A 27,826-nucleotide genomic window follows, 5' to 3' on the forward strand; every position below is an offset into this window, starting at 1 on the left:
GTGACTGAAGAATTAGTCTTTACAAAAATTCTGTGTGGAACAACTTCCAACAATAGTATTTTTAAGGCAATTGAGAAAACACTTATTCAGTACAACCTGAAGTGGAATCTGCTAAGATGCATTAAAACTATTGGTAGTAAAATATGTGTAGCAGAAAAAGGCTTAGTTGGACAGATTTGCAGAGCTCCTGAAACTGGAAGGTGTTAAATTCTATGGTTATTCGTTGTATTATTCAACAGTCAGTACTTTACAGAGCATATTCAAATCTTTCATTGTGTTATTAAAACGAGTGTCAAGGGAAACTTCATTTACTGTCATGGACTGAACCATTGTCAGTTATGTGATCTATTATAAGTAGAATCTAGATATCTTGACTTTTCCTACCAGCAGTTTGACTTAGCAGTGGTAAAAGTTTATTGTGATATTTTGAACTAAGAAGTCAGCTTACAATAACTTCTGAATGATAGTAATTACATAGTGACTGAGCTTAGAAAGTAGTTTTTGCTGCAAACTTGATAATGGTTCTTAATGAATTCAACCTGAGATTGCCAGGCAAGGGAACCAGCAGTTAGTGTAATGGCTATGTTGCTGGACTCCCACGTAGCTGACCGCGGTTTGTGTCCCGGACCTGGTGGCTTAAAACTCACGCCGGGAGCGTGTACGTGCGTGCCCAAGATCCCAAGAGGAGACTGGAGGAGAAGGGATTGCGGCATGACCATCCCCCCTGGGGGGTGATTTCTTGCTTTCTGTCTCTATGTCTCTGTCTGTCTTGCGAGCGCATGTGCCCTATAGCGAACACACTATTTAAAAACTATAATGTAGTAAAATCAGTTAAGAAACAAATAACAGTGTAAAGAAAAAAGTAATTTTTAGCAAAGTGCTCTGGAAAGTTAAAACAAGAAGCAAGATCTGATACAAATATGCTGTAGGTGGATTATCGGTGCTGAAACAACTAGCAGCATTTTTCAGACCTCAATGAAAGTGCAAAAGAAATTTCCCATACTTCTAACTTTATTTAACTGTATAATTGAAGAGCTCCTACTAATCTTCAGCTGGAAGTGATTAATTTGCATTGTAATGATAAATTATAAGGCAAATATCAAAAAAAGAACCTAATAGAATTTTATAAATGCTGTCCAAACAGTAAATATGCTCAATTAAAATCACATGCTTATGGACTAATACCAGTATTGGGCAGTATCTACCTGTATGAAAAGACATTTTCAAAAACCAGAAGTATAAAATGTCATTACAGATCAGCATTAAGAGATTATCAATTAAAATTCATTTTGTTGTTAGAGATCACTAACTTTGAACCTCAATTAATATTATCTCTTACTCACAAATTTTCTATTCTTTTCATTTGTAGACCTGTATTACAACCCCCCCCATGTATTATTATTATATTTGAATTTTATCAAAAGGTTTGTGGAAATGTTTTCTCTCTTTTGCTTTAAAAGCATAGACTTGATTTTGCTTTTTGTCCATAAAGCCTAAAATATTTACTATCTGGCCCTTTACAGAAAAAAATTGCTAACTCCTACATTAAAGGATAATTGTTTGATGGTGTCTTATTTACCCAAAAGTTACTATACTTTATTAAAGATGTCTGTAGTTCCACCCCCCATCCCAAAGTAGTAAGTTTGCTAGCATATTAAGGATTACTTAATATATTTTGGAAAAAATTTATAAGAAAATTATCTTTTTATGTTTATGTTTCTTTATATTTTTACATAAATAATACATTTCAAATTGGGTATTCAGGTATTTAATACCCAAAATTTCAGTGAAGATGCAATACTTTTATTTAATTGAAAATCAAGAATAATTGTTTAAATTCAATTTGATAACATGTTTAACTCAAGTTGTAATTCTTTTTCCATATGGAATAGTATTTCTCTTTGTGCTAGTTAAAAATTTCTAGAGAAAAACTTAGAAACCTAAGCAAATTTGTAAAGTAGACGTTGATATTCATAAATTATATAATTTGAAATGTTTCTTCCTATTTCACCATGCCGGTCTAAATAAGCAGGCAAATCTTAGAACTGTTTAATTTTGAGAAGTTATTAGTATTACCTTCTAAGTTCCTCCCTAGGTATAATAATATAGATTTTCATAAGGGTTTCTTTATTAGTGCTCAATGTCTTCAAGATTGGCTAACTTAAAAAAAAACATGTTTCCACTTTATTTATAAACAAGAACATTTTTTATTAACAGTCTATAAAAAGAACTTTGATAGTTTATAAATTAATATGCGTAGGATGTTGGAAGGAAATAGAAATAATAGCAAGTAGTTCCAAAAATATTTTAAAAATTCATCTTTCTTTTAAAATTTTGAAAGGTGTTTTAGGCTTTATAAAGCCCATTTATTTTTCCCTAAATTGCTTGTAATATACACTGCAGGCAAAAATTTGAAGCATAGATGGGTAAAGATTTTTTTCTTAGATGGTTAAAGATTGAAATAATTTTTATCTTTATAAATGAATTAAATTTAGAGAAATCTTAAAATGAGAAATTTTTTTTGCAGTTGCTTAATGTATATCACTTTGGCATGATTTTTTCTTGTATATAAGTGTTTTAATATCTGATTTAGCTTTCATTTAAATCTTGTTCTTTAGATGAAGCACTGGATGATTTAAAATCCCAGAAGAAAAAAATAGTAAGTTAATTTTTATTTAAACTTAATTTATGTAAAAGTAATGTTATGAATGGAATAATAAATATTTATGTTATAAGTTGAAAACTTAAAGGAACAAGTATGCTTTTAGTTAGCATTTTAGTGATGAAGCTAATTTATAAATATTTTTGCTAGTTAATATTATGATTGACAGTAAAAAGTAGTTTAGGTGGACTTTCAAGGTTCTGAGAATGTGTCACTTGAAAGCTGAGAAGTTAGTAAATGAATCATATTGAAGGACTAAATGAGACAGAGAGGGTAAGAGGTGGATGTGTAGATTGTTTATTAGAGCCCTACAGGACCAAACACCTACCTAGGTCAGTTATCAGATTTTGTTGACACCAATAAGGCCAAGAGAGAGGGAATCAAAAAGATTGGTTGTAAGAGATAAATTCAACATGGAAAGACTGGAGAAAGGGGGTGAGAAACAGGTACTTTTTTCTTTCAATGTCTTCTATTTTCTGTTAGCAGCCCTGATCACTTGGATATCTCTTGTGGGGACAGTTAAATGCATCCATAGGTTATGTTGGAATAAGGGCCAAGAGTAATTTAGGAAGGGTCCTAGATGTTTAGAAATTGTTGTGTAATAGTCTTTAATAAGTAAATTGAACTTAGAGTTTGACTTAGATTTACATATTTTTATGCGATTATTTTTGAAGTGTTAAAATGGTAATTGCTAATAATATGCATGTTATATGGAAACTTATTTAATAACATTTAATCTGGTGCATATTATTAAATGAATGTATTTAAGTCTATGTAACAATAATTACATATAAAACTAATAAAATTTTGAAGATTAAGAATTGGTCATTTTTTTCAGGGTTTTAAATACTTGAAAAGTAAAAAAAAAAAAAAAAATTCTGAAAGGATTCCCTATCAGTGTTTTTTGAGGTATTTATCAATTGTCAAATATTGACAATTTTGATATGCCTAACTTGAAACATAGAAATATGCTCTTTATCACTTATTATATTTCTGCCATTCTGCACATCATGGAACAGCAAAAAATATAAAGTAAGGCAATTCTGATGATCTAAGTGATAGAGAAGTTGTGATATGTTCATTTTGGTTTGTTGCGATGAAAAGAACTGGTAATGATGATCAGAGTCAAGCCCTGCTTGTATCAAAATTGGAAAAAATACTGACTAAAGAAGAAAAGACAGGAAAGGCAAAAAAAAAAAAAAGCGATGGAGAAACAGCACAGTGTCAGTGACATTATGCAATCAGAAAATAGAATTTTGAAGATCATGTAACTGGGCAAAATCTCTCACTAGAGTAACAGAGCAGACTTGGAAAATTTTGTAAAAGGGCAAGCAAACTATTTACTATTTCTTTAATATTCTTTGAAGGAATCATGACATAAAAGATGCTTCATCTGAGTCTGACAAAAGTTGGAAAATTCAATTTAGAGTTCTGTAGCTCTGTGAGTCTGAATTGCTCATGAATCATCAATATTACAGGGTAGTTCAGTATGGCATTTCTCTACCAATATGACTAAAGAAAAAAACAAGTGGGCTCCAACTTATTTTATTAATTAGAGATCACAATTTACATTGATTTAGTTGTTGGTTGTATTACTATTACCACTGGAATTAGTCCCTGGTCTTTACTGCTCAAGCCCTCAACAGGGCCACTTTGTTTGAGTAGCTTTACACTTTGGAACAGTAGGTGTAAAGGATGAATTATAAGAAGCACAATGCTAACTAATGATCATGCTAGTAGTAAGAGGCAAAAGAAGGGATATTATTTCTGAGCAAAAGCTAAATATAATTGAAACTGATTTTGTTCACTGATGCTTAGGGTTAGCACTATAATTATAGTTTTATAAATATTTTTGTCATTGAAATGGCCACAGGAAAATTAGCCCTTATCAGTCTAAAATTATCCAAGAGCCAACTCTTCTCTTTCATTAACAAAATTAATGCAAGTTATATTTTTTACTTGATATTTATTTATTTAGTTAAAAATTATTTAACTTTTAAAATTTATTGTTATTGTTATTATTATTATTTTACAGTTTGATCAGAGAGAGACAGAGAGAGGGAATGTGAGAAAGCAAGACTCCAGGTTCGGGACCCAAAATACAGTGGGCCATGTGGGAGTCCAATGCCTTTAACCACCTCACCACCAGCTGGCCCTATTACTTGACATTTTATTAAAGGTGGTTTTCTTAGGGATGCATCTCTTTAATCTGAATAGATTTTTACTATAATTCATAATGATGAATATGAATTATCAATTGATAAAAATTAAATTACTTAAGAAAATGAGTAGCTTAATAAGGTTTTAAATTTTAAGAGCTTAATGTTAAATATTTAATTCTTAAAAGAAAGCTAAAAATTAATATTAGGATATTTAAAAAATTCTATCTGGATGTCTAAGTTTTGCCGCTCAGGTATTTTGTAGTCTTTTAAGAAAATCTTTAGTTTTCTTTTTAAATTATTGAGTATTCTGTGGGATAAGCTCCCTATATCCATAAGCATTCCTTCAAAACAGTTCAAAATTAGTTTCATCAAAACACATGAGTCAAAATTATCTCTTTAAGTAGTGTCATGAAAATGCTGTGCTGTTTTCTAGAATAATATTTCTGTATGGTAATTATTTTCTGGTATTTTTCAGAAAATTCTGAAAAATCAGTTGTGAAATTGGGAACATGGTGAAGAGTGTCACAGTTTTATGAGAATTAAAACTTAGCAATGAGCCAAAGATGTTACTGATTCAAACTACTGTCCACTGAAAGCAAAAGCAAGAAACGCTGACATGCCAAACTGCAGATTAACATTGGTATTTCAGGGAGCAGGATAGGAGCATGTAGGAGAAAAGGTGTACTACTTAATCAGCCAGTCTTGTTTTTGGGGCTCTGAGTGTTCTTTTATGACTCTGTCATATTAATGATGAGTCATTCTTGCACATAAGTACTAATAAATTTATACACATGGCATATGCAAACCCTATGAATGAAGTATTGGAAGCAAAAGAAGTCCTTAAATTGGCAGTTTCAGCATGTGATTCTGTGTGGGGCTGTTAACTTCACTAGAAGTTTTAAGTGTTATCTTTTTATATATGCAATAATAGTCACTGGCATTTTCCAGTGTTTGACTATTTACTATAGACTACAGAGTAACAGAAGAAAGAAAAGGAAAGATGTGACTATTATTATGGAACACTTCTATATGAAATCAGAAAATGATAAAAAAATCTGAACTAATAAGAATATTATCAGTTTAAACTGCAAAACCAATATCAGGGTAAGCAGACAATATTTTTTCATCATTATACAAGGATGAATTTATATGATGTAACATGTTCCCTAATGCTCTGAATCGAAGATGCTTTTGGATGCATTCTTAATTAATTTGAACAAAGTCAATGCAAAATAAAGGAAAGTTTTCCATATCTGGAATATTTTTTGTGAACCAAAGATAAGAATATTAATTAGGGTATCTAATACTTTTATGTTTTAAATTATCAGTCAAGAATAATAATTTTAATATGAATATTTATAGGATTATCTTTAAAAATATAAAAGACATTTTTGATATCTATTTTGTGTTATTGTTTTTTTCTATGAAAAATGGCTATATCAATAGAAATATTTTTTCCACATGATTAAAATATACAATCTTTTCAGAGTAATGTTGATTCATAATAAACCATGTATTATTTTTATATTTTAAAATAGAGTCACTAAAACTTTTATGCTATATCACATATTACTCATTATAATTATAATATTATGAAAAATAAAGAAAAAATATGCAGAATAACATGCTTTAGGGAATTCTCAAGAATTCCAATTTCTCATTTCTAAATCCTGAGATCAATATATTGAGTATTTGGAAACACCATTTGTTTCAGACCTGAATTATCAAGGTTCACTGAAAATTATGTGTTAATGCTTTGATCATTATTGTGGACTCTTTCTCCTATATATTTTTTTTTTTTTTGGAGGCGTTTTAGCTATAGGGCGCATACGCTTGCCAGAGAGACAGAGACAGAAAGCGAGAAATCACCCCCCGGGGGGGGTGGCCATGCTGCAGTAGCTTCTCCTCCATTCTCCTCTCGGGATCTTGGACATGCACGCACATGCGCCTGGCGTGAGTTTAAGCCACCAGGTCCGGGACTTGAACCACATTTGACCACATGGGAGTTCAGCAACATAGCTATTATGCTAACTGCTGGTCCCTCTCTTACATTATTTTATTTAAATTGTACAACAGTATTATGAAAATAATCTGTCTTATAAAAGGAGACACTGATTTTGGGAACCAGTAGATGGCATAATGGTTATGTTGCTAGAGTCTCACATAGTTGACCGTAGTTTGAATCCTGGACCTGGCAGCTTGAAACAGGTTCCAGGTTCCAGGCATATGTGTGTGAGTGCCTAAGATCCTGAGAGGAGTTTGGGATTGTGGTGTGACCATCTCCCCTGGGGGGTGATTTCTTGCTTTCTGTCTCTGTCCAGTGAGTGCTGAGTCCACACTCCCTATAGCAAAAATCTCTCTCTCTAAAAAAGAAAGCTGATTTTAACAAACTTGCTCAAAGTCTTTCTAATTAAAAATAGAAATGTGCTTTGAACGCAGATCTTCTTTTAGTTCAAAGATACAAGTTCATGTTTTTTCCACTATTTAAAACATGTTTTTACTTAGAATGCTATATGGGTAAATGTGGTAAATGTATAACTAAGCTATTATATGAAAGTATTTTGTTAGAAATAAATGCATAAAAAAAGGGATAATGGGGGCCAATAGGTGGTTTGGTGGCTGAGGCACTACACTCTCACATGGCTGATTGCGGTTCAAGTCTTGGCCCTGGTGACTTGCTTTCTCACTTTCTCTCTCTGGTGGTCACACATGTCCTATGGCCAATTAAATAATAATAATAAATAAAATTAGATAAATAATTCTTGATAAAAAGAAAGGGAGAATGAATTGGTACTTTTCTTTTTTTTTTGGAGAGGTTTTTGCTATAGGGCGTGTGCGCTCGCCAGACAGACAGAGAGAGACATAGAGACAGAAAGCGAGAAATCACCCCCAGGGGGGATGGTCACGCCGCAATCCCTTCTCCTCCATTCTCCTCTCAGGATCTTGGGCATGCACGCACACTCGCCCGGTGTGAGTTTTAAGCCACCGGGTCCAGGACGCGAACTGCAGTCGACATAGCCATTAAGCTAACTGCTGGTTCCCAAATTGGTACTTTTTAGTGCTTTTAAAATGATATTGTTTTAGATAAATAAATAAACACACCTACAAATGTTTGCTAAATAATCTACCGGGAATTTTTCATCATTTGATGGAAACCACATTTTGGTTTTGAGTTTTGTGTACTTTTTTGAAGAATTATTTAAGGAGGTCAACAGATGGCGTGGTGGTTAAGGGCGCTGGGCTCCCACATGGCCAGCCATAGTTCAAGTCCCAAATCTGGCAGCTTACTCCTGGCAGCATGCTTTCTCACTTTCTGTGTCTCTCTCTCTCACTCTGTCCCTCTGTGATCAAATTAAAAATAAATAAATAAATAAATAAATAAATAAATAAATAAATAAATAAATAAATAAATAAATACATACATACAGTTAAAAAAACCCCAAAAAACCTTAAACAAATATTTTGGGGCTGGCAGGTGGCATTGTGGTTAAGGCTTTGGATGTGCACATGACCGACTATGGTTTGAGTCCTGGACCTAGCAATTTGCTTTCTCACTTTCCCTCTCTTTCTTGTCTCTCTCTAGTCAAATTAAAATAAATATTTTTATTTACTATTATTATTTTAAAAAGTTTACTATAGGGCATGTGTGCTTACCAGAGACAGAGAGAGAGAGAAAGAGAAAGACCAGGTCTGGGACTCAAACCATGGTCTACCTTGTACAAGTCTAGTGTCTTAACCATCTTGCCACCTGCTGGCTCCTCGTGTATTGTTTTAAAGATTGCAGTTGAACCTAATCTTCTTTTAAACTTGCAGTAGTCTCTGTCTAGAATTATGTTGTACAAATCAGTAGTCATTAGCTCCATGTGACTATTTACATTTTTAAAAAAAGGTTCACTTATTTATTTCATGAGAAACAGAGAGAGAGAGAAAGGTATAGCAATGTCCCCTAGCCACAATGCACTTCCAGCCTCTGCCAGTCCAAACTATAGAGATATGCACAGCTGGGATGCTCATGGAGGCCTTAGGATGCAAACCAGGGAGATTCCTGCCTGGGTCCAGTTGTGTCACCGTTGTACCACTATCTGGCCCTGCATGCATAAAAATGAAATGAAACTACAAATTTAGTTTCTCAGTTGCACAAGCACTATTATGCTAACATAAACCATTCCCATCATTGTATAAAGTTCTGTTGCACAACACCTGTCTGAAGCATCAAGCATCTCTAAGGTCAATTACAATAATTTTCTATGCAAAAATGTGTCATGACTTCCTTGATAACCCAATAGTTTATAGAGCTCAGGGATTCAGTTCTTTGATATTCCACATAGATGATGCTGATTAGGGGGCTTATTCTATCACTCCTCTTTACCCCCACTCCTAGTTTTTTCCCCAACTCTAAAGTGACACTACAAATATTTTCTTTACATGAAAAAGTTCAACTTGCCTATTTTGAGAATTTATCTTAATTTTGAAATACTTAAGAATATATTCTAGTTTTATTAAGTCTTTAGTTTCTTAAGTGCTTTCTTATTAAATACTTGAGTTTATGTATTTCATGAGAAAGAATTAAAGATGGAGATAGGTACCCCCTCAACAGGGTCTCACCATACTGTAATTCTCCCTCCAGCCAGGATCACAGGCATGTGTGGGTGTGTTTGGTGTGTTTAGGTCAACCCTGACCCAAACCCGAGTCTTGAGTCTCCCCATGTGACTCCGGTGTGGTGCAGTGGCACCCTGTTGCCTGCGCCATGTTAACTGGGCCAGCAACTTATTTTTAACTGTATATTTAACTCAGTAAGTGTGCTTGGGTTGCATTTTTAAATAAGTGTCCTTTGAAATGAGTGACATTTAATGAATCTAAGTGGCTCTCATTGGTTGCTGACATAAAAAAGGTCCTGTTCTAAATTTTGCTGAAGTATGTAACTTACACATTAGGCATTTGTCATAACTATGACTGTCTTGCGCCAAAGTTCACCTTCTTCTGATATTGGTCCATACCTGCTAAAATGATTTTTTTTTTTTACTAGTGATTACTTTTTAACTTAAACCCATGTATTAAGCTATAACGTGACTTGAGTGCATTGTAAATAAAATGCTCAAATAATGAACTGTTTTAATTATAGTTCCTAGTGTGAACATAGAATTCAATAAAATTTTTACTTAAATTCTGTGTTCAGTTGTTTCCTCTGAAGTTGTTGGAATCTAAGTAAAAACGGGGTGGGAGTTAGCTTTTAAAGTAATTTGAGTAAATTCTGTGGCTGTTCTCCCAGTTAGTGAGTTTTCACTGCATTTGCAGCAAGCTAATTGCTTCTGCTAATAAATAATCTAAAATCGATGCTGACAGCAGTTAATTGGCACAGAGATTTTATTTTGTAAAGCTCTTGGCTAACGACCTTCTTTAAATTAATAGCATTAAGTGCTATGAGGAAATAAATCTGAGGAATTGCCTGTCATTTGCTTGTCATGTCTAATAACTTCCAATAATGATGGCTGATAGATTTTTGCACATTCCATTATTGAAGCTGGTGCATGTAATTATTCTCCTCATTATATGTAAACAATTAGCAATATTTGGTATTTCCTTGTAGTAAAGCTGTTAAATACAACTAACATATTAGAGGTTAGAAGTCATTTAAAATCTGGGTTTTAATTATTTGATTGTAGGAAGTCTTTCATTCTTCCTGGTTGTATTATGCATTGTTTATTTTAAGCGTTGTAATTGAATACTTTTTGAATAGGATTTATAAAAGTAAGTAGTATGTGTTTTAAAATGTGATAATTTATGGAAATTTTTGTTTGTAGCTCGAAGAAGTCATGGAAAAAGAAACTTATAAGACAGCTAAATTAATTCTTGAAAGGTTTGATCCAGACTCAAAGAAAGCAAAGGTAAGACTGTGATATCACTACCACTTTATTATAAATGGCTTGTGTCACAGGTCACTGTAATAACCTTATTGTAATTGACAGGAGTTTGAGCCGCCATCTGCTGGAGCAGCTGTAACTGCAAGACCTGGACAAGGTAAATAACTTTGTAGAAACTGCTGCCGCTGTTGGAAAGATCCATATTTACCCAAGTGAGTTCAAAGTGTGTTGGAGGTGTGTAAAAACTTATGTAGAATGCTTTTATGTTAATTTTCATGTGGTAATTTGGGAAATGACTTGAGGTAGATGATAATAGTTGTATTTCACTTTGATTATGTGGTAATATCTTGATCAGTTAGGATATCAAATACCTGTTAAAATTAAGTATATAATAGGTTTTGTAGTCTTTTGAAGTTCAGATAATTTCACCTATAGTTTGCAGATTTTTTTTACCGTCAAATAATAATCTTTTGGAATATGTTATTATCAAAATTCTTACAATTTTTAAATTTTTATTTGATGACTGTAATGAAGACGTCTGTCACATTTGAAATTTATTTTAAAATAAATTTTATTTAGGAAGAGAATAAAATAATTTAGAAATTACATAAAATAAAATGTGAATTATGATTATATAGTAACATTAATTCTTTCTTTTTCAGGTTACATTGCCATATTATTAGTGAAGGCACTATTGTTATATCATTAAATACTATATAAATAAAAAGTCATTATTTTAAGTGGTTATATGAAATACTACCAAGACTGGCATGTGAAAAGATATGTTTGAATTCTCATTGACTTTCATCTTTGTTCTTTTCTCTAGATTTTAGTAATGTATTTTATCAGGCTTTTGTTGGGACATAGAATATACTACTTTAAAAATCTAACTTCTGTTATGCTACTCATTAACATTATATCCTAGTTCATAAAGTCAGGCTGAATTTAGAAAAGTGAATTCTTTTATAGGGACCAGCAGGTGGCATCGTGATTAAGGTGCTGGACACTCCCCCATGGCCAACTACGGTTCGCGTCCCGGACCTAGTGGCTTGCTTTCTCACTTTCTCTCTCTCTCTCTCTCATTCTCTCTGCCTCTCTCTGGTCAAGTTAAAATAAATGAATTAATAAATAAATAGTTAAATAAAGAATTCTCTATAAAAAGAAAAGTAAATTATTTTATAAATATCCACAAAGACTATGGATATTAAATAAATAATAAAAGTTTTAGGCTTTATGATTAGCAGGACTATATGGACAAATCTTTTCACCTCCTAATCTTCCATAAGTAGGATATTGGATTTTATAAAAATATTAGTCTTTTTTTAAAGGTCTGTTCTTTTGATAAAAGTTTAGCATCATTGGGAACCAGCAGTTAGCGTAATGGCTATGTCGCTGGACTCCCACGTAGTCGACCGCGGTTCATGTCCTGGACCCGGTGGCTTAAAACTCACGCCGGGCGCGTGTGCGTGCGTGCCCAAGATCCCGAGAGGAGAATGGAGGAGAAGGGATTGTGGCGTGACCATCCCCCCTGGGGGGTGATTTCTCGCTTTCTGTCTCTATGTCTCTCTCTGTCTGGCGAGCGCACGCGCCCTACAGTGAAAATCTCTCCAAAAAAAAAAAAAAAAAAAGTTTAGCATCATTAAAACATATACATATAAAAAATAAACATAAAATATATAAAATATAAATACATATGAATATACATACAAATTATACATATACAAATACATGTATTTGTAATGAAAACCCTCCTTTCATAATGCTTAAATTTTTATGTAATTCATACTTCTATTTAGCAATTATCTAAAAAATGTTCTTTGGCCTATAGACCAGGTTTCTATAATTTCTAAAGCATTTTGTATTAACTGGTATTGACTTTTCAAAAACATTTTTATTTGAAGTCATAGAAGCAGATTAGAATGGTCATTTCCAGGGGTGGGGGAAATAAGGAAATTTTGGTCAAAGAGTACAAAATTTCAGTTATGTAGATGACTTGCTTCTAGAGATCTAATACAGTGTGGTGGTGATAGTAATACTGTTGTATTGTATGCTAGAAGTTTGCTGAGAGTAGATGTTATCACCACTCACATACAAAAAGGCAACTGTATGAGTTGATGGATATGTTTATCTGTTAGGCTATCATAATCTTTTTACAATATATAGAAAGTACCTTAAAAATAACCTTAATGAATATATTCTTAAAATGTAGTATTTTGAGAAAGCTGTTGTTACTTTTTTTTAATCTGTATTTTTTTGCTGTCTTATTGAAAAAAGAATACTTACGATACTCTTGATAGTGTTCTTAAGTATTATGATTTAGGCAATGTAAGTTATTTTAAGAATCTAAACTTATCTTTCCTTAGAAACGTTTGAAACCCAAATACATTTTTTCCTTCTGATGTCATATTGTAATTATAGAAAAAACATTGCTGGTCTCTCTGCTTTAGATTCCTGTGGTTTTCCTTTTGGATATTCTTTCAGGAAGATTTAACATTTAGCTATAATATAAATGAATCATTCATTTGAAAAATATGTTGGATAACTGTTATATGCAGACACCATGGGAAATAAAAAGATGGCTATAACAGGGTTATTGACCTTAAGAAGCTTGTAACCAATTCTTTTTTCTTTTGAAAAATATTTCTTTGAGGTATACTATTCTACTATTCCTCCTTCTTCCAGGTATAGTAATTAATTGCTGTTTAGAATTAAAAAAAAAAAACTTGTAAAATTCTAAACTATATCCCAACTTTATTCCATGTTTTGAGAATTATACTTTAGTTTTGTTGTTTACTTTAATTCTGTTGAATAGCCTTTAGTTTCCTATTATTTTTATAGGTAATTTTGCATTCAATTTTGTTTACATTCTTTTGTGAGTTTGAGGTTGTCTTCATTTTAATTTATTTAATTATTTTTTTAAGAATTATTTCATTTAACTTTTTATTTATTTAGTTAGTTACTTTAATTTGACGAGGGAGAGACAGAGTGAGAGAAAGAAGGAAAGTGAGAAAGCAAGCTGCCAGGTCCAGCACCTAAACTGCGGTTGGCCATATGGGAGTCCAGCGCCCTTTCTACCACACCACCTGCTGGCCCCGTCTTCATTTTTTTTGGATAAACTAATTTCCTTTCTTCCTTCCTTTCTTCTTTTCATTCTCTCCCAAATTTTGTTTTTTGAATTTAGCTTGTTTCTTAGTTTAAACAATAGTAAGTGGAGGGGGGGATGTATTAAAAGTTGTATATGTGTTCATAGGTATCCTGTGAAAGGATCTGTTCTCCAAAATGAATCTGTTTGTGTCCTTATTTTGCCAGATCTCTTGCATTATTACTGAAACAGAACTTTGATTCATGTGTAGCAGGCATCTTTGAAAACTTTTTTTATTACTGAGTTCTTAATGATGTATACTGTACTGAGATTATATATTGTAAATTTTCAGGCTAGTATTGAATTCAGGTTTAACACTAAAAGGAATATCATGCTTACTGGACAATTAGTTCCTCTAAACTGACTGCCACCCTTTTAGTAAAGTTTATTTTTTAAAATTAGTTTTAGATTTACAGAAAAATGATGATGATAGTACAAAGAATTCTCATATACACTCATACTGAATTTCCCTTGTTAACATCTTATATCAGCATTTTATATTTGTTACAATTAGATACACTTTTGTTAACTACATCCGTAGTCAGATTTCCTTATGGTTATTTATTTATTTATTTATTTATTGTGATGTCCTTTTTCTATTCCAGGACCCCATATAGATGTCACATTATATTTAGTTGTACCATTTCTTAAGCTTCTTTGGGTTGTAACAGTCTTTCAGAACTTTCCTTGTTTTTGATGATCTTGACAGTTTTACTCTAACCTTTGTATTAAGGAATTTTAACCAAGAGTGCTTAATCTTAGAAAATTAGAGTTAGCCTTTGACATGAAGGAATAAATAAATTTTAAAAGTAGAAATATGTATATAGACACATTAAACAGAATTCTGTGCTGCTTAGATACTTAATATTTATTCCAGGTCTGTAGAAATCAAGAACTGAGAGAGAGAGAAAGACTTTATGTCCTTACTAGGTTAAAAAGTAAATTAAAGTTTGTTTTTAATGAGAAATGGCATTTGTGAATAGTATAAAGTTTGAATAACTTTCATAGAAGAAATAGATACCTGAGAATAGTAAAATATTAAATTTACTTTCAGGGTTTTAATTGGTATGCAAGACTAAATTTGATTTTTTGCATTAATTTCTTTTTTAAAAATTTATTTAATTTCATTTGCTATTATTATTTTTTTAAATTTGACCAGAGAGAGACAGAGAGAAAGATAAAGGGAAAGGTTTGGGACTTGAACTGCGGTCAGCCATGTGGAAATCCAGCACCTATAACCACTACACCACCTGCTGGCCCCAATTTTATGCACTAATTTCATATTTATTCTTGTTTTTTCAATAAATGTTTACCAAGTATCTGCTATATCTGCTAGGTACTATTATTTATTTATTTATTTTAAATTTCTTGGTATAGGGTGGTTGTGCTTGCTGGAGAGAGAAAGCAATAGAGAGAGAGAGAGAAAATAATCACCTCCCAGGGGGATGGCCATACCACCATCTTCTCTTTTCATTCTCTTCTTGGGATTCTGGTCATGTACACACATTCATGTGGTGTGTTTTTTAAGCTTCCAGCTCCGAGACTTGAACTGTGCAGCAGGCCATGTGGAATCTAGCATGTTAACCACCATACCAACTGCTGGTCTGCTAGGTGCTATTTTAAGACCTGGTCATATTGAATAAACAGACAAAAAGAAACTTTCTCTTCCAATGGGACCTAGACAATAAGTTAGCTTTAGAGAAAAATAAAGAAAGTGGAGGACCAGTAGATGGTATAATGGTTATGTTGCTGGACTCCCATGTAGTTGATTGTGGTTTGAGTCCTGGACCTGATGGCTTCAAACTCACGCTGGATACATGTGCGTGTGTGCCCAAAACCCCAAGAGGAAAATGGAGAAGGGATTGCAGCATGACCATCCCCCTGGTGGGGGGGTAGGTTTGTGATTTCTTACTTTTTGTCTGTCTTTCTGTCTCTATGGTGCATGTATGTGCTCTATAGCAAAAATCTCTTTCTCCTAAACAAAAATAAAGAAAGGATTGTAAATAGGAAGTGTCTTGAGTGAGGGTGATTTGAAGTTTTAGAGTTGATAGGGGAGACCTCATTGATTCAGTGACATTTGATCAAAGACATGAAGATGTGAGGGTTTAAGCCATGTAGATAGCTGAGAAAACAACATTCTATACAAAGGAATCAGTAAGTGCAAACATCTCGTGTGAAGTGAATGTTCAGAGTGCTGTAAAACTAGGAAGAAGGGGGACCAGCAGCGTAATGGCTATGTTGCTGAACTCCCATGTAGTCAACTGTGGTTTGAGTCTCGGACCCGGTGGCTTAAACTCATTCCGGGCGCATGTGTGTGCATGCCCAGGATCCCGAGAAGAGAATGGAGGATAAGGGATTGCGATGTGGCCATCCCCCCTGGGGGGTGATTTCTCACTTTCTGTCTCTCTGTCTTTCTGGAGAGCACACGAGCCATATAGCAAAAACAAACAAACAAATAAACTAGGAAGAAGGGAGTCATCCTGTGGTGTGATTATAAAATTAGCTGAACCCGTGACCAGCAGAGGGCATAATGATTGCGTCACTGGTCTCCCACATAATTGACCATAATTTGAGTCCCAGACACGGCAGCTTAAAACTCATGCTGGGTATGTATGTGTACATGCATACCCAAAATTCCAAGAGGAGGACAGGGGAGAAGGGATTGTGACATGGTCAGCCCCCCCTGTGGGGTGACTTCTCTCTTTCCATCTCTCTGTCTCTCCAGTGAGGGTATGCACCATGGCTTACTGTTTGGTTTAAGTCCCTGACCAGCAGCTTGGGAAATGCAGGGCGTGTGTGCATGCATAGCCAAAATACCAAAAAGAAAATGGATGAGAAGGGATTACAACTTGGCTATGCCCCCTGTGGGGTGCTTTCTCACTTTCTCTGTCTCTCTGCCATGAGTGCACATGCCCTACATCAAATTAAAAAAAAAAAAAGAATAAAACAGCAAGGAGACATGACTGGATTAGATTGAATGGGGTGGAGAGTTGTACGAGACAAGAAAAGTAACAAGGGATCATCTTAGGGCCTTGTAGAATATTAGGCAAAAAGAAAACATATGATAAAATGGTTTTAAAAAATGTGAAAGTGAACCATTGTAAGAAGTTCATATGTGTGTGTGTGTGTATGTGTGTGTATATATATGTGTGTATATATATATATATATGTATGTATATATAAGTAAATTTGGTCTTGTTTTGAGCAGAGCACTGACATGATCCAAATTATGTCTTAGAAGGAATATGTTTTGGGGAAGAGACTGCAAGGAGAGCAAAGGTGAAAGCAGGGAGACTAATTAGGAGGCTATTGCAGTAATCTTGGAAGGCATCTTAGTAACATGGGAGGTTTTTGTTTTTTATATTTTACACTTCCCCCACTTCAGCTTAAGGTGATTTAATAGTTAGGTTTTGTATACATTTTAAAGGTAGGACCCAAAAGGTTTCCTGAAGATTTGGAAATGAAGTTGGAGAGGGAAGAGTCAAAGATGACCTCAAGGATTTTGGCTTTAAGTAACTGGAAAGATGAAGTTGCTCTTCAGTGAGATGGTGAAACTGTAGGAGGAGCACTTCTTGGATGGGGGCTCAGATGGGACAATGAAGAATGAGGCTTGATTTGAGACATGTTATACTTATTAGATGCCTGTCTGACAGATATCCAACTGGAGATTTTAAGAAAGCAATCTCACATGGGTCTCACAAGCAGAAATGATCTGGGTTGGAGATGTCATTAGTATGTGGATGTTATTAAAACTGAGACTAGATGAGGTTACCAAAGAAATATCTGTGGAGAAAGAAGATAAAAACACCAAGGACTTATGCCCTGGGCCTTCTAACATTAAGATATAATGGTAGTGCAGAGGAACCGGAAAAAGAAATTGAGACCAAGGGGCCAGTTAGATAAGGAAACTCTGGAGACTGTGGGCCTGAACACCGAATGAAGAGAGTGTTTCAAGGTAGTGATCACCTGTGACAAGTACTACTGCTAAGTAAATCGAAGGCCAAGAATTGACCCCTGATTTTAATAATATAAAGGTCCTTAGTGATCTTGAAAAGGACAGTTTTGGTGGAGGATGAAAGCAAAAGCCTGATTAGAAAGGATGTGAGTAGAAAAGTTAGAGATACTGAGAAGCCAAAACTCAAATTTTGAGTCAAAAGGAGAAATGGGTGGCTGGATGGGGAAGCATTTTGTATGTGTGAGCAAGCATACTGAATGAAAGAATGATGGCATATTTATGTGCTAGTGGAAATGGCTGAGAAGACATGAATAACTCATGGTATTGGAAAAGTAATTGATTTGGGGATACTTGACTTTGGATAATTGACTTGGAACATCCATTTGAAGAAAATAGTGGATGCAATCTAGTTTACTGGTAGAGAAGTTGGCTTTTGATAGGTGTGTGGCAGTTCATTTGTAGTACAGGAGTGACTGATAACAGGACAGATAAAAGTAAGTGGTGGGAATTTCCTTCTGATTGTTTCTATTTTCTTAATGAAGGTGAAGTTGTCTTTCTCCTTTCTACTTTATCAGATCTTTTCCTTTTCAGCTGGACCAGGTCACCCTTCTGGCTGAGACTGGACTTCCATAATTCCTTCTTTTTAAAATATTAGAGAGTTACTGGTGCAAAGTAGACAAATCAGTAAAACAGTAGGTATGAAATAAACCCCAATTTAAGTAAGAAGGAGGTGATTAAAAAGGAACCCTAGGGGGCCAGATGGCACAGCAGTAAAGTATAAGGCTGACCCCCATGGTGAGGTTCTGGGTTTGTGGCAAGGTACCCTCCCTGAGTACTCCAGGTACACACTTGCCTATGATCTGGGGCTGGCTAAGCTTGGGGGTCATGGCTTCAAGACCCTTTTAGGGGTACTGTCTCTCTCCATCATTCACAGAAGAAATACATAAATGTACTAAATAATTAAGGAATCACAGACCAATGGAAATGATTGTGCCATAAGTAGTGTATTGGATGAAATGGGTTGTAATTTAGAAAAAAAAAATCTCGTTATAAACCCCTGTTTCATACTATAATTCAAAATTAATTTTAGAAGCTATATGTAAACTGGTAGGTCAGTAGGAGTACTATAATCAAAGAAAGGACTTGTTTGGAAGCAGTAGAACAGTTCCCAGAGGAAAAGGTTTAATATTTGCAGGGATACCTGTTTAGCCCCTACCTAAAATAAAAATGGGCAAAAATAATTATAGAAAGATACAACACATGTAAAAATAGGTGTGTATTTGTATAAAGAACTAATGGAATAAATGAGGGAAATTAAGTTATGTAAATAGTTATGTAAACTATCACCCAGTGGACTTTTATACAGTTCTTAAAATGATAGAAGTTAAAGACTGTATAATATATATACATTTGTAATAAAGGAAGTGAAAAAGTAGCAAGATGTGAGATTGTAGTTGCAAAAACTTGAACTACTTGTAACTGTAAAAATAAGAAACTATACCATGTAAAGGAAATATAAGAAAATACCAAAAGTGGTTTATTGAGTTTGTGGGTAGATTCTTGTGTTTTTTTTTCTTTTCATTTTTCTTCCTTTGTTGAAATTTCTTGTTATGCTTTATAGTGAAATAGATTCATCTATTTTTTTTCTTTTTGGAAAGGTTTTCGCTATAGGGCGCGTGTGCTCACCAGACAGACAGAGACAGACATAGAGGCAGAAAGCAAGAAATCACCCCCCAGAGGGGATGGTCACACCGCAATCCCTTCTCCTCCATTCTACTCTTGGGATCTTGGGCACATACGCACACGCGCCTGGCGTGAGTCTGGGATGCGAACCGCAGTCAACTACGTGGGAGTCCAGCGACATAGCCATTACACTAACTATTGGTTCCAGATTCATCTATTTTTTTAAGAACAAAAAATTAATTTTTTCTATAAAGCTTTATTTTTTTAGTGCACATCATGTAACACTGACTACAGTGTATTTACAGCATACAGACATTCATGTGGGTATGGAGGCCCAAGGCTTTTTATTCTGGACCTCACTTGTACTCCACACTGTTCCGTGGGCTGGAGGCAGTTCAGCCACCAAATTGAACCTGCTAGCAAGGAGCAAGTTTACTCTAGGCCCAGAGCTGTCTTGGGCCCTGTATCCTGGCCAGGCTAGGGACTGCTGGGGACAGTGGGATCCAGCCACTTTAACCACCATACCACTTGACTGGCCCTTCCCTATGTGTTTTACAAGCCACCAGATCTGGAATTCAAACTGAGGCTGACAATGTGAATTCTGACTCCCTAACCCACCAGGCCTGGGACTGGCCACTTAAAAATGATCAAGATGATGGGAGAAAAAAACTAAATGTTAAGAACTGTAAAACAATATAACAATATAACAATATATATATATATATAGGCAGAGAGAGAGACACAAAGAGATAGAAAGCGAGAAATCACCTCCCAGGGGGAACTGCCATACCACAATCCCTTCCCTTCCAGTCTCCTCTCAGGATTTTGGGCATGCATTCACATGCACCTGGTGTGAGTTTTAAGCTGCTGGGTCCAGGACTCGAATCATGGTTGACTGTGTGGGAGTCCAGTGATATAACCATTATGCCATCTGCTGGTCCCACAAAATATACTCTTAATTGAAAAACAGAACAGAAAAAAACCGCAAAAAACTAAAAAGCTGGCAAGTGGTATATATTATTAGCAAATTTCTGCTTGAAAATAACTTTCTTTTGTGTGGTCTTTGAGGTTAGGCTGAGTTTTTCAAGGTAGGAGGGGACACAGACTCAGCTGATTAGCAACCTTCATTCCATCTGCAATTTTAATTATTTTTCCTTGTAACAACATATTTACAGGTTCTGGGAATGAGGAAGTGGACATCCTTGGTCCATTATTCTCCTTATCACACTATATTTGGGTAATAGGCAGTTGGAAATTTAATGTTGAAATGCAGGAGGAAAGTAGGTTCATTTCATAGACCTTTATTAAGCTTTTACTCTGTGCTAGTTACTTTGCCACATCCTGAGGTTACAAAGATTCAGTTCTTGCCTATTAACTCTTGGTTAAAGGAGTTTATTACACATATAAATAAATAATCTCAGTAAACTAAGGACTACAACAAAGGCAGGCATACATCGTAATGCATTAACTTTTAACAGTAAACTGATGTGACCACTAAATCTTTGAATTTTTGATCAAGCTTGTATTTTAGAAAATTCACTTTTTTGGGGGAAGGTAGCATGAAGAATGGATTGCAGAGAGCAACAATGAGACATGGAGATCACTTAGTATGTCATCTAACATATGCGAGAGATTAAAGCCTGTGAGATAAAGTGATGGCAGTGGAGTTGAGGAAGAGAGAAGAGATCTAAGATTTAATTCAGGAAATTGATAAGATTTGGTGGCAAATAGATTTGGAAAATGGGTGTCATCTGGGTTTTTGACTTGGTGGGTAACTGGTTAGGTGTCATTGTTCATGTGTCTTGTTTTTTATTACCACAGGGCATATGTGCTTGTTAGAGAAAGAGAGAATCCTCCAGTGGGCTATCCTTTATCTTCTATTTTTCTTACCCATCAGGATTCTGGGCACACATACCCAGTGTGTTTTACTTTTCCTTTTTTAAAAAAGAATTATTCAATTTTATTTATTATTTATTTTGATATTGGGCACATATGCTCACCAGAGAGAGACAGAGAGAAAGGGAAAGTGAGAAACTTAGCCACCAGGTCCGAGACTCAAATCGCTATGGTCATGTGGGATTAGAATGCCTTCCACACCTGCTAGTTTCCTAGTGTATTTTTCAAGCCAGTGAGGCTGAGATTCGAACTGCAGTCAGCCACGAGGGATCTCGCTCCCAAAGCACAACACATAATCACTGTGTTATGAGGTTGGCCCTAGATGTGTTTTAAGAAAGATAAGAATCATAAGAATTAGAATAGTGATCTGTATAGAAGTTAGTCCGTTGAGTGGGAGTTACAGCAGGTAACTCCCTGATGAAGATCATAGGCAATTGATTATTTGTCTGGAGCTCAGGAAAGATGGCTGAGGTTATAGACACAGATTAGGAATCTTTGGGATGTATAGGTGATTGTTATTGAAACTGTGAACTGAGTGAAATTGCCTAGGGAGAGAAACTATAGTAAGAAAACCTATAGTAGAGCCCCAAGGGACATTAACACTCAAGGGTATATGGAGAAAAGGGCAGTCCAGAAAAAAAATGACTGAAAGTAGAAGAATCTGACTAGATTGGTATCTAGATAGCTGAATTGTGTTGGGAGTGGCATCCTGTCATATTCTGTAAAGGTCAGGTAAGTAGGAGAATGAAATGAGGCCCTTGACTTTTATAGCAGAGAATATGGGCATGTTTGCCATACAAACTGGAATTTGAACCCTGGCTCCATCTCTTATTGGGTCATTGGGATAATCATGACACATTTTTGTATAGAAGAATACGTTATTAGTTTTCTGATGACCTAATATTTTACTGTGAGACTTTTGGCAACCTCAGAGCTTTGGTTTCTGTTTTGAAAACTGGTGATATGGGTTATCCCAAAAGATTGGTATAATGTTTGATGAAATTAGTAAATTCATTTAAAGTACTTAGTATAATTTCTAGCAGTTATTAGGGATTTGATAAAGAGCAACTATGGTAACAACAGTTGGGTGGTATTTTAAGTTGGTTTGTGACCAAAGGAATGATGGATTTCAGCTGTGGGTAAATCTGGTAGCTAAGGAGAAGGACAAAAATCAGATTGAGTTAAGGAGTAAGTTGTGGGAAAGTATTTTTTCTTTCATTCCTCAAGCTTTGCCTCTATAAGAAGGAAGAGGTTATGGACTCATTTTCTTCCTTCTTTCCTTCCTTCCTTCCTTCCTTCCTTCCTTCCTTCCTTCCTTCCTTCCTTCCTTCCTTCCTTTCTTTCTGTCTTTCTGTCTTTTTTGTTAGACGAACTCATTTATTTAACACATTAAATATGCAAAGGAAGATATATGAATGGCATAAAAAGAATCACATTCTCATACTACTTGAACACATAGCTGTGGTCAAAATAATGAATTGTAGAATGGACTCCAGGATTTAATGCAAAAAAAAACACTCTGTGCAGAAAAGTTTCAGACTTCTAACTTCACTGAATCCAGTACTAAACATGCTTCTTTATATTCTTCAGCTTCTTCCAAATCTTTTTCATTGTCTAATATCTGCTGAAGATCCGTATATGCAGCTTCCAATCTGCGCTTGCAATCTGGGATCATCATCCAGGACTCTTGGAGGATCTCTGCCTGCTTTTTAATGGCATAATTTTACCCATCTTCAGCTTTCATTTTTTTCAATCTTTTTGTTGTTTTGCTTCTTTTTCGTACATCGCTTTTTCTTTGAACAATTGCTTCACCATGCTGGTCTTGATCTTGATCTGCCTCACGCGAGGATTGGCCATGGTCCCTGGAGCGCTGGGAAGGGGGGGGTTGAACTCATTTTCATTAAAAACACGTCATTGACCTATTGAGAGGGTAATTCTAGTAGAGAAATAGGGTATAAACTGATTTTGAAAGAGTTTAATGTGAGTAGGGTATGAAGAAGATTCAGTGAATGTAAACTTTAGACAATTAAAAAAATATTTATTTAATTTTATTTATTCATTCATTTATTTTAATTTGACCAGAGAGAGATACACACACACACACAGAGAGAGAGAGAGAGAGAGAGAGAGAGAGAGAGAGAAAGTGAGAAAGCAAACCACCAGGTCCGGTATTTGAATTGCAGTCGGCCATGTGGGAGTGTCCAGTGCTTTAACCACCATGCCACCTGCTGGTCCCCCAACTTTAGACAATTTTGAAAGGAAAAAAAAGCAATGTCAGTTGCATAGTCTTTATTATTTTATATGAAGAAATTATATTCATATAAATTCAAATAATACAGACCTGAAGACAGTAGAAACTCTCTGAAAGGTATATTCCCATCCGCCCACTATATTTCATAATCACTGTATAAAACAGTTATTCTACATTTAAGTTTCTGTTGTACATCTGCAATTGTGAATCATTCATAGGCTTAAAGATTTCCTGCCCTTGGGACCAGCAGGTAGTGTAATGGCTATGTCGCTGGACTCCCACCTAGTAGACCTGGACCCAGTGGCTTAAAACTCATGCTGGGCTCATGTGCATGCGTGCCCAAGATCCTGAGAGGAGAGTGGAGTAGAAGGGATTGTGGCGTGGCCATCCCCCCTGAGGGGTGATTTCTCGCTCTCTGTCTCTCTGTCTCTTTCTGTCTGGCGAGCACACGTGCCCTATAGCACAAACCTCTTAAAAAAAAAATAGATTTACTGCCCTTGTTACTAAAATCCTAAAATTCTAGTTAATGAGAGGCTGGCAGGTGGCATGGTGGTTAAGGGTGCTAACTGCTGGTCCCCTCTCTTTTAATTTGACCAGAGAGGGAAGGAGGAGGAGAAAGAGAGAGAGAGAGAGAGAAAGTGAAAGTGAGAGGGCAAACTGCCAGGGCCAAGACTTGAACTGTAGTCAGCCATGTGGGAGTCCAGCACCCTTAACCACCATGCCACCTGCCAGCCCAATATCTATACATTTTTTATGATTGCTTTAGAAATTCTAAATTTCTTCGCTTTGTTTTATTCTAATCTCTAGAACCTTTAGATGTGCGTTTTTTTTTTTTTTTTTCTGTAGGGTGCATGTGCTCATATATATATATTTTTTTTTGAGAGAGAGAGAGAGGAGAGAGAGAAGGAAAGTGAGAAATAATTACCTTACAGTGGGAATGGCCATACCACAGTCCCTTCTCCTCTAGTTTCTTCTTGGGATTTTGGGCACACATTCTCATGTGTCTGACGTGATTTTCGAGCCCCTGGGTCTGGGACTTGCACTGCACAACTGGCCATGTGTGATCCAGCACCCACCTCCGTGGCACCTACTGGCATTACTTCTAATAACTTTTGCCTATTAGATACTTTTCGTGTGCTCTGGTTAAGTTCTTTGCCTTGATTTTCTTGTTTATCTTTACAGTAACCACAAGAAGTAAGCATTCTCATTATGAGGAAGCTGAACTGAGAGATGTCATCTACTGCATGCACATATAGTAAATAGGGTGGAGCTAAAATTGAGGCAGTTTGATTCCATAGTCTCTGCTTTTCACAACTGTGCTGTTTTATTGGAATTTAAAGTTTTCTTTCCTTCCTTTTATTTATTGTAATGTAGTAGTGTTTTAGAAATCTTATTTTGATTCTATTTGCTCCATTTTGAATTTTAAACCAATAGAGATGTGCATTCAGGCGGGGTGAGTGTGATTTCTGTTGAGCCGTTGATTAATCATTGATGAGAGTATTGAAGCATTTTCCAGTTGAAAACAGACTTTATGACATACTCTGACTTTTTCCCAGATTGCTATGGTAACTTGTGCTTGGGGATTTGTATTTTACATATAAATGGGTGAAATATTGAATATAACCAATGTGACTACATTGCTGAGTAGTAGACATTTTTGAGTAATTAATATAAAACATTTATGAATAACAAGTAGGTAAAAGTAAATAAATATTAGATATTTTAAGTTGAGACTATCAGAGTATTTCATAACATTTACCAAATTGGGATTTGATCCTGTATTACTAACTACCTGAAACTATTGATAACCCTTTGTTACCCTCTTTTTTTTTGGATAATGATGGAACTGTGTTTTCTTTGTTTTGTGACTCCTGTATAACATTCCCCCCCCCATTTGCCTAATTTAGATTTAGAATGATTTTTTAAAGAATCATTTATTTGATTTGTTATTATTATTATTATTTTAATTTGCTACGGGGCCTGTGCACACATCAGAAGGAGACAGAGAGAGAGGGAAAGTGAGAAAGCAAGCCGTTAGGTCTAGGACTTGAACCAGTTAGCCATGTGGGAATCCAGTGCCCTAATCACCATGCTAACTGTTCACGCCCCTAGATTTAGAATTATTAAGCAAGGCTCTGGACAGTTCCACATGGCTGACCATGGTTTGAGTCTCGGACCTGGTGGCTTGCTTCCTAATAAATAAAATGTAAAGATTCGTTAAAAAATAGAAAAAAATATTAAGCTAAGTTACTTTTATGGAATACTAAACATGGTGTTCTTTGTTAAATTATTTTAGATCTCACTTTTGATTAGTATGCCAGTGATATTAAGAGTACTCTAGGGACCAGCAGATGGCATAATAGTTATGTTGCTGGACTCCCATGTAATTGATCATGATTTGAGTCCCAGACCCGGCAGCTTAAAAACTCATGCCAGATACATGTGTATGTATGCCCAAAATCCCAAGAGGAGAATGGAGGAGAAGGGATTGTGGCATGACCATCCCCCTGGGGGGTGATTTCTCTCTTTCTGTCTGTCTCTCTAGTGAGTGCACATGCCCAATAGCAAAAAATCTCTCTTTAAAAAAAAAAGTACTTTAGGCCCATCAGTGATGTAGTGGTTAATGCCGTGGACTTCCACATGGCTGACCGCAGTTTGAGTCCTAGACCCGGCAGCTTGAAACTCACATTGAGTGTGTGTGTGTGTGTGTGTGTGTCCGTGCCCAGAATGCAGAGAGGAGAATGGAGGAGAGAAGATTGTGGTGTGGTTATTCCCCTGAAGGGTGATTTCTCACTTTCTCCCTCTCTGTGTCTCTGGTAATCGCTCTGAAAAAAAAAAAAAAGAGTACTTTAGGTAATTTTTACAGAGCAAACGCATATTCAGAGGAAGTGAGTCTTTGTTCAAGAAATGAAAGGATAATAGATACTTTTTTTGTAAGTTTTTTTTCCCCCATAGGGCATATGAGCTCACCAGAGAGAGGGAAAGTGAGAAAGTAGGAGGATGACTACACCACAATTCCTCTCCCTTATTCTTCTCTCAGGATTTTGTGCACACATGCACAAGTGCCTGGTGTGACTTTTCAAGCTGCCAGGTCTGAGACTCAAACCATGGCCTGCCATGTGGGAATCCAATGCCTTAATCACCACCCCAGCTGCTGGCCCCAGTAGCTACTTTAAAAAAAAACCAAAAATTTATTAGGAGAGATTTTTGCTATAGGACATATGTGCTGGCCAGAGAGACAGAGACAGAGAGACAGAAAGCAAAAAATCACCTCGTAGGGGCATGGCCAGGCTGCAGTCCCTTCTTCTCTATTCTCTCAGGATCTTGGTGATGCACGCATATGCACCTGGCTTGAGGTTTAAGCCACAGGATTTGGGACTTGAACTGTGGTCAACTATGTGGGAGTCCAGTTATGTAACCATTATGCCATCTGCTGGTCCCCAAATTACCAAATTTTAATATGATTTCATTGATCTCATATTTTTTGCTGTATTTAAATGGCTTTCTTAATGTATAATCATCTATTAAGGTATGCCTTGTGATTAAAAGATAATTATATGGCCAGCTAATTTGCAGGTGATGTTAGGATATGATTCATCTATGTAATATCTGAACTTTTCTAGATAAATTGTATGGAAAGTAGCAAAATATAAAGATAGTTCAATTTATATAATGATAATGTGCTGGTAATTTATTATTGCAGTAGACTGATTAAAGACTAAATTATTAACCAGTGGAAAATTGGTTGGTCCCTGGTGTTACAACTAACGTTTGAAAATACTTAACTTGTGTGAAGTGTATTCATGTTGGGTAAATTCACTTTACAAGTTGCAGTGATGTATACTGATTGAATGTATAAAGCAAATTTTAAAAATACTTTCTTGTGTGAAATCAATGTCATCTGAAATAAATATTCAGTAAATATGGGCTATCAATTTATAGATATTATCTTATTTAGTCTTCGTACTAATTCCTTGAGTTAAGAATATCATTATCCTAATTTCATAGATAAAGTAACAGATTTATTAAAGTTAAATGACCTATCTGAGGTTATGTAGCCAAACCATTTTGACTACAGGGTCTGGGTTCTTAACTGGTAGACTAGGTTGTGTGATCTGGTGCTAGAGCAGTACTTTCAGTTGCAATGAACTTTTCATGAAAATCTTTAACTGTCAAATAAAACACAAGTGTTTTACTTCTTGAAGTATGCATT

The 27,826-nt window shown here is 35.4% G+C and overlaps 1 protein-coding gene and 1 pseudogene across 3 annotated transcripts in view; one reads left to right on the forward strand and one right to left on the reverse strand.

Annotated features, from left to right (window-relative positions):
* The window catches only part of LNPK (lunapark, ER junction formation factor), an 84,905-nt gene that overhangs the window by 26,254 nt on the left and 30,825 nt on the right, over window positions 1–27,826 (forward strand). For all 3 annotated transcript variants that reach the window (XM_006151107.3, XM_006151109.3, XM_006151108.2), the window contains exons 5-7: window positions 2,619–2,659; window positions 10,627–10,710; window positions 10,792–10,843. In XM_006151107.3, coding sequence (XP_006151169.1) covers window positions 2,619–2,659; window positions 10,627–10,710; window positions 10,792–10,843 — 177 coding nt within the window. The remainder of the gene's footprint in view (window positions 1–2,618; window positions 2,660–10,626; window positions 10,711–10,791; window positions 10,844–27,826) is intronic.
* On the reverse strand, window positions 22,870–23,219 carry LOC102488250 (tubulin-specific chaperone A pseudogene; annotated as a pseudogene).

Source organism: Tupaia chinensis, unplaced genomic scaffold (genome assembly GCF_000334495.1).
Source record: "Tupaia chinensis unplaced genomic scaffold, TupChi_1.0 Scaffold000314_1, whole genome shotgun sequence".
Lineage (NCBI taxonomy): Eukaryota > Metazoa > Chordata > Mammalia > Scandentia > Tupaiidae > Tupaia > Tupaia belangeri.